General features: G+C 39.7%; 1 protein-coding gene across 1 annotated transcript in view; it reads right to left on the reverse strand.

The window, feature by feature from the left end:
• The window catches only part of LOC101360390 (tripartite motif-containing protein 43), a 5,613-nt gene extending 1,205 nt beyond the window's left edge, over positions 1 to 4,408 (reverse strand). Inside the window, exons 1-5 of the mRNA XM_004390489.2 lie at positions 3,957 to 4,408; positions 2,982 to 3,077; positions 2,251 to 2,481; positions 1,309 to 1,331; positions 678 to 775 (exon numbers count right to left, since the gene is read on the reverse strand). Coding sequence (XP_004390546.1) covers positions 678 to 775; positions 1,309 to 1,331; positions 2,251 to 2,481; positions 2,982 to 3,077; positions 3,957 to 4,355 — 847 coding nt within the window. The 5' untranslated portion in view covers positions 4,356 to 4,408. The remainder of the gene's footprint in view (positions 1 to 677; positions 776 to 1,308; positions 1,332 to 2,250; positions 2,482 to 2,981; positions 3,078 to 3,956) is intronic.
• Between the last annotated feature and the right edge of the window lie 3,661 nt (positions 4,409 to 8,069).

The following is an 8,069-nucleotide window of genomic DNA, read 5'->3' on the forward strand; positions in this document are numbered from 1 at the left end:
GGCTTATGCCTTCTTAGAAAGGGTCTCCTACAAAGCAAGTTTTGGCTTTTAAACCTGGTTCCATCTCAGGCCTAGTCTTTCTCCGCCTACTAGACTAACCCCACTGGTTTAGGTCTACCATGGAGCTCTGCATACTGCCTCAACCATCTACTTGCTTTATTGTTGCTCATAAATTCTGGTTTTCTGCATATCGCTTTTTTATGTTTACTCATGTATGTCTCAGATCATATTAATTAAAATGTACATTATTACAAATTCAATTACCAAGAAACTTTAAATGAAAAATATTTAGAAATAAAACACCAGGGACCCTATAACCATATGCCATTGCACTTAATTTGAAATTGAAGTGTTCTCAAATAATATGTCAATCTGTATGACTCTTTGAATAACTGACATTGTCTCTGCAAATGGTTCTGGATCTCAAGGAGCCCTTTTTCTGATCATTTTCTTTTTCTTATTAACTATTTAATACAGACCTGAACTATATTTTTCTTTTGCCCACCTTTCATTTAAATATTTATCATACTATCCTAGGGCAAGTATGGGTATGAGTGTCTTTTCACAGGCTGCTCTCCTCTCCTAAATCAAGAATTAATACAGTAAGAAAGATTGCCCATAAGAAACCATTATTGAAGGACACCGTATGGCGGTCCCACTACTGGGCTGGCACTCACCTCGGAATTGGTTGAACCTGTCTATCAGTCCAGTGATGGGCCTGGCAATAAGCGCTGGCTTCACAGGCTGCGGCATGTGCAGCTGCACGGACTCACTCCTGCAAGGAGGAAGAATCAGTTAATCTTTCAGGTGCCAAAGGGGACATCACAGTATGTAAAAAAGACCTCAGCATTAACTGAAAATGTTTCATCAGAACCCACTGCTGATATTGTGGTGTAGCTCCACGATCCTGGCATGGGACTGCACCACTCTTAGAGAATCTTTCTTTCTTCTCTGCCTGCTTCCTTCTCCTGCCCCTCAGAGGTACTTGCCTCTCTCACCTGCCACCTGGCACAAACTAGTCCATTTACCTAAACAAGTTTATGTGTTTGAAAGCTAAAATCCTAGGTAGCTGTCTTCTAGCCATTTATTCCCTGAGCCCTGCAACACATACTTCCTTGAGTCACAGGAAAGAAACAAGGCTAATCGGTGATAGAGGGAACAGGAAAACATATTCAGTAAAACATACTCAACATGCATACACAGAAAATATCCAATACTTCTATAAATTATGTTCTCACTCTGTTAGAAACACTGTGATCTCTTTCACAGTCTGATGGAGCTCTAGTTTGCAGTGAAGGCCAAACTTACCTGGTCAATATGTCTCCCAAATCCTATGGAGATAAAAAAGAAAAGAAAATTATAGAATTCTTCACAAATGGGGATTCTGCACATTCAGTCGTTATATTTGGGAAGGTTCAGAAAGGAACCAACCATCCATCACCACACTATTCTGGTAAATTCACTTTTCTTTTCCTCTCTAACAATAATCCCAGTGCAATATGTGGATAAAATCCGCATTCTCGGTGAATTCAGAAACCTGAGGGTGAATGAGTAAACAGAAGGACGTGGGTACAGACTGCAGTGATGCAACCGTCAGCTGTCTGCAAACTGGGCTTTCCCAGGGCTTGTCTCCAAAGGGTAATGTGCCCCAGAATAAGGCAACTCAAATCTGGGACTTCAAAACAAAAGGAGGAAGTAAAAGCCGGCTCTTCCCAAATTTCTCCGTATTGCCCAACTGGAGACTAAAGTGGAATGCTCTTGAGGAAGTTGTTCCTGTCTGGTTTTTAGAGAAGCAAGGTAGAGAAGACTTTTAAAAGGGAGTACTGTATTTTTACACAAAAAACTGGTGCTTTCTAGGTTTGTTTGCCAAGCGTGCATTCCCCCCTCCCCAAGAGGTGTTTTCATAAGTGTTGCTATGCAATTTTTTTACACCAACCTGTAAAAAAATTAGCTTTTCGCAATTATGAAAATACCTGGGGCTGGCTAGGGGGAGGGGCAAACAAAAGTAGAAGGCACTTGTTATTTGTGAGAAAACACAGTATTCCCTGGGGAATCTACTCTCATAATTTCATAAAGGTTTGTTATTCATGTCTAGGATAGGAGTTACAGTTTATGTCTGTTATTCCCAGTTGGCAAATGCCCTCCCCATAGGAAAAAGAATTGTGTCTTTGGTAACAAATACGTAGCGGAGGTCAAGGATGTGGACTTTAGCTACTGTACATGATTTCCAGGCATGTCCTCAGTTCTTACCTGGAGCAGCTCCACATCTGATTTATGGCAGATATTCATCAGCTCCTCATACATTTCTCTTAGGCGCTTCCCCTTTTGAACCATTGTGGCTTCTCTTTTCTTCAGTTGCTGTAAAATCTTCTTGCCTTCACTTTTCAGTCCCTCTAAATGTTGTTTTTCTTCCTCAAGGAGAACCGGATGCACTTTCTGATACTCAGAACTGATAATCTCTGACAGTAGAAACACATAATACTGCAAAGACATGGATTTCTTAGGTCATGTATGCAATCCAAGTTCAGCCTCCTCCACTTAAACCTCATCTATTTCTCTCTGACTCACATCCTCTACCAATCAACTGCACACAACCTAAATCCACGTCCTCTTGCTGATCAGAAACCACAAAGTCACTCCTCCATTTTCTTCCTTCGTTTGTTTTCCATTCAAGGGCCAAACCCATCCTCCCTTCAGAACACTTCCATTCACTTCCAAAGTTCCAAAACATCTGCAGAAATGCCTTATAGTTAATTTCTTTACTATGCATCCTCTCTTTTCTGAGTTGCTGATATATTGGGGTTTACAAATCTGAACTAAGTGTCATGCTACCTTACATTGAAAAGGCAGATTACTTTTCCTATGGATAAACCACTCACAGAATCTCATGGCACACTATGATTTCAGCTGAAGCTCTTAATGGACAAATCTCCAGCAAGTCTATCACAAGCTGGTTATGAGGGAAACAAACTCATACTTACTATCCATAGGTTGGTTATTAGGCTCTCCTCATTCAGATTTCTCTGATTTTTTTGAATATTTTCCCATAAAGATCTCATTTGCTTTAAGAGCTTCTCCTGCAAAAGAATCATGAATATGACTACCACAGAAGCAAATATTATGGATTTCATACCATAATACTTAGACAGAGGCAAGAGATATTAGATGGATGTACTCTAGGGAAGGTGGAAGGATCATAATGTTTCCCTGTTTACCCTTCATAATTACAAATTGTGGGAAATTTCAGGCTGTAGAAACACAAAATTTAGTGTCATCATTTGCCTGTGGAAACTGACAAGGGAGGATTTTATGTAACATGGCTAATTTTCAGATAAACAACTTGGTATAGAATTTGGATATACTGATGCTGTTGTTGTTGTCAAGTTGAGTCCAACTCATAGCCACCCTACGAGACAGAGTAGAACTACCCCATAGAGTTTCCTGGGCTGTAATCTTCAAAGGAGCACATTGCCAGGTCTTTTCTCCTGTGGACCGACTGGTGAGTCTGAACTGCCTACCTTTTGGTTAACAGTCAAGTGTTTAACCTTTATGCCACCAGGGCTTCTCTACTGATGCTAGGTCTCTGCTATTTTCCAGTATGCTATTTGACCTGTATTACTACATATGCTTCCAGTATAAAAACCTCTTTGTCCGTATATTTTTGCTATCTGAAAATGAGGACTTCACAGTACCCTGAGCATTATATTGCATATTCAAAATAACAATCATTAACTTATTCACATCTCATCTCTTTGCTGGAATGCAAACTCTATGAAGGCAGATATGTTTCTTTATTTTATTTATACATTTTTTCCTTCCTGCTTATGACAGTAGCTAGCACATGTTAGACTCTCAGTAATAAGTGGATTAATCATCATCACAGTATTCATCTTCCTTATATGGTCTTAGCTCTATTATCCTCCAGCTTTCAAAGTGCTTTCAGATGCATCACTTACCCGGTATTCCTCAACAGCGCATTCTATGGAACAGTGACTGTGAGCCTCGTGCTCCTGAGAATTAGAGCAGAGCAAACAAAGCAGGTTCTTGCTCTCTTCACAGAACATCTTCTTTGCCTCTTTGTGTGTCCCACACATCTGTTCCTCAGAGCTGAGGAACTGCCAGAGACTGGCTTGTCTGGCAAGGGAAGTCAGATTCTTCACAAGAATATTGGTTTTGAACTCTGTCTGCTCTGATGTTTCCCTGCACAGGGGGCAACGAACAGGAATTTCGGCTTCTTCCCAGGAAAGGTAGAGACAGGGCCTACAGAAGGTGTGCCCACAGCCTATGGTGACAGGGTCTGTAAGGTAGTTCAAGCAGATGAAGCAGTTGAGTTCCTTCTGGAAGGCTGAATCCATTTTTCTGGGGAAGGAAAATCAGAAAAGTTTATTATTCCGCCCTGGGGAGACAAAGGCCTAAACAAAATTTTACTCTAACTGTGACCTAAAAATACACTTTTGTGAAATTCAAATTCCAAAAAAACGTGAGACTCTCTGGACCGATGGAGACTAGAAGAACCCCCAAGACGATTGCTCTAAGATACACTTTGAACTTGGAATTAAATCCAGCCATGGAGGTCACCTTTCAGCCACACAATAGATTGACTTATAAAATAAACAATGTCACCTGCAATTAATGTAATCCCTTAAACAATCAACTATATGTGACAAGAGGTCAACATTTACCCAAAAGCAAGATGAGAAGGCAAGTATGGGCAGGGAAGTTAGCTCAATGGAAACAGAACAGACATTATGGAAATAATGAGAATGCTGACTCATGGTGAATACTGTAACCAATGTCATGGAACAATTTGTATAAAATTGTTAAATGGGTGCTCAATTTGCTGTGTAACCTAAAACACAATTAAGAAATTAAAAAAAAAAAACATAGAGAAGACTATCAATGTAGAAAGATGCTTAATGTTCATTACTAATATGGGGAATGTGAAGATGTTATCAAATGGTACTTACCTCGATCCCACTTTTTACCTAAAACAAAAGCAAGTTTTTACAAAATATATATATATATATACATATATATATATACACCTTCAATAAAAAAAATGAGGTGTTTGAAACCTTAAGGTGTGTACTGGTCAGTTTTGCCATCCTGCTGGGCTTAAAATGAGCCATCTCAGAGGCAGAAAAGGGGGACTTCACTACTATCAAGGAAAAAGAGCCGAGAGGTGGTGTGTGCCTTTTGGACCCAGGGTCCCTGTGCTCCTAGACCAGGAGACAGAAAGAGAAAGAGAGAGCTGTAACACTGGAGCAGCAGAGAAACAGCATCAGCAAAAGCAGGAGACCGACACAAGATGGTGCAGTGAGAGTCACAGCCCATGGAGCAAGGTGCCTACAGCTGTTGCGCTACAGTAGGTGTGCCAAGCCACAGAGCAAGAGAAATGAGAGCCTCGAGGCAGGAGGCTTCCCAAGGGACTTGTCAAAGGAGCTAGGCTTTCGGAGTCACAGAGCAAGAGAGCAGAGTGCCTTCAGGTTGAGGCTTCTGGCCCAGTGGGGTGCATTTGGACACTTACTGAGGGAAGTAAAGAGTTTTGTAGCACTTGCCTGAGCAGGGCAAAGGCTAGGCAGAGTGGCCAAGAGTGACAGACCTGCCTGCAGGCACAGCTGAGAAGCTTTCCTGACCAAAGAATTGTAACCTGAGTCATTCTGATCCTGAACTGTATGTAACCTATTACTTCCCTAATAAACCCCATAATTTGTAAGTATAGTTTGTAAGTTCTGTGTGGGATTGCAATGAATTATCAAAGCCAGCAGAAAAGTAGAGAGTGCCATGGGAGGAATGGCTGGTGTCAGATTTGGGAAAACGTTTTGAGAGAGGAAGTATGTCTGACCTCCTTCTCATAGGGATCAGCTTTGGGCAGATGGTGATTCTCCCCCCTCATGAACTTAGACAAGAAGGACTGACCATGGGACATTATCATCTTTACAAAAGGTTAATATAACAACATCTTTGTCAGGGAGATAATAAAGGTTAAGAAAAATAAATCAATTGATTTAAGATGCAGAATTGTACAGAATGCCATCAATCTATGCTTGTCTTCTATCCCACACCCATGACTCAGAAAATGCTTCTCTAGAAACCCGTGGATAAAAACGTATGAGAAACACTTATACACAAGGTATACCCACAAAACCAAATTTTCTATTTTGATGTCTTTTATCGTAAACAAATTACACGACCCTAAGACAGCTTCTAGGAGACTTGATGGTGCAGTGTCTTAAGCGTTCAGTTACTAATCAAAAGATTGGTGGTTTGAACCTACCAGCTGATCCACAGGATCAAGATGTGACAGTCTTGGAAACTCTATGGGGACAGTTCTACTCTGTTCTTGTCCTATAAGGTTGCTATGAGAAGGAATCGATTCAACCACAACAGGTTTGGTTTTTGGTTAAAACAACTTCTAGAAACATAAGAATAATAAGGATTCATATAATAATAAAATTGGATCAGACTTCATCCAGAATCTTCTTATACAAATATACTTGCTGCTCAATTTGCCATTTTTATAATTTATACTGCTGTATTCAAAGAAGTTAAAAAGCAAAATGTCACTTTGGCTACTAAGGTTCCTCCCACCCAAGCCATGGTATTTTCAGTTACCTCATATGCATGTGAAAGCTGGACAATGAATAAGGAAGAACAAACAAAAGCTGATGACTCTGAATTATGGTGTTGGCGAAGAATATTCAATATACCATGGACTGCCAGAAGAACAAACAAATCTGTCTTAGAAGAAGTACAGCCAGATTGTTCTTTAGAAGCAAGGATGGTGAGACTTCCTCTCATATACTTTGAACATGTTATCAGGAGGGACCAGTCCCTGGAGAAGAACATCATGCTTAGTAAGTAGAGGGTCAGCTAAACAGAGGAAGATCTTCATGAGATGGATTGACACACAGGCTGCAAAAATGGGCTCAAATGCGATTGTGAGGATGATGCATAACCAAGCAATGTTTCGTTCTGTTGTACGTAGAGTCGCCAGGAGTCAGAACCGACTGGACGGCATCTAACAATATTCAAACAAGCAAAAAATAGACAAGAGAATAGCAATATCTTCCAAATCCTTTCACACTATTATAGAGTACCACTTCACATTGTGAAAAAATGTAATTTTTTGTGCAACAATGATCAGCACCAGAAAACAACTGTGCTTATAAAAATGGATTTTGCTAACTAGTTCTCACTTCTCCACCAGATGAATACAGATGACACTCGCATTTCTGTTATTGCGGCATCGTCACCAGTGTTACTTTTCTAGAAGCCCAATCATTTCCTGGCTTCTTTAAAATTTAAGTCAAAATACTGTTATTTCTGGACAGACATTTACTACACTCAAAAACAATATTTTCCCAAATCATCCAATGCATTACTTAGTTATGTTTTACAGAATATTCTCTGAACAGTAGTACAACTTGTAGAGTAGAATGTAATACATTTTGGCACTACATACAGAATAAAATAACCAAGCCCATTTTTAGTATCTACACCAAATACAAAATTACAAAATACCTACAATTAAAAGGCAACTACATTCCGAGTCCTTATAACACCTATGAAAAACCAAGGAGCACTTAAATTAATAGAAATAATATTAACATCAAATTAATTCCAAAAATATAAAGTAAGAAAAAGATGACAAAATACGTTTAGTAAGTAGATAAACTACTTGCTGAAAGTGAAGAGGACTCGAAGCACTTCCTGATGAAGATCAAAGACCACAGCACTCAGTATGGACAAGAAAACAAAAATCCTCACAACTGGACCAATAAGCAACATCATGATAAATGGAGAAAAGATTGAAGTAGTCAAAGATTTCATTTTACTTGAATCTACAACCAACACCCATGGAAGCAACAGTCAAGAAATCAAAAGACACATTGCATTGGGCAAATCTGCTGCAAAAGACCTCTTCAAAGTGTGGAAAAGCAAAGATGTCACCTTGAAAACTAAGGTGCGCCTGACCCAAGCCATGGTATTTGCAATTGCATCATATGCATGTGAAAGCTGGACAATGAATAAGGAAGACCGAAGAAGAATTGATGCCTTTGAATTCT

Source organism: Trichechus manatus, unplaced genomic scaffold, assembly GCF_000243295.1.
Source record: "Trichechus manatus latirostris isolate Lorelei unplaced genomic scaffold, TriManLat1.0 scaffold00302, whole genome shotgun sequence".
Lineage (NCBI taxonomy): Eukaryota > Metazoa > Chordata > Mammalia > Sirenia > Trichechidae > Trichechus > Trichechus manatus.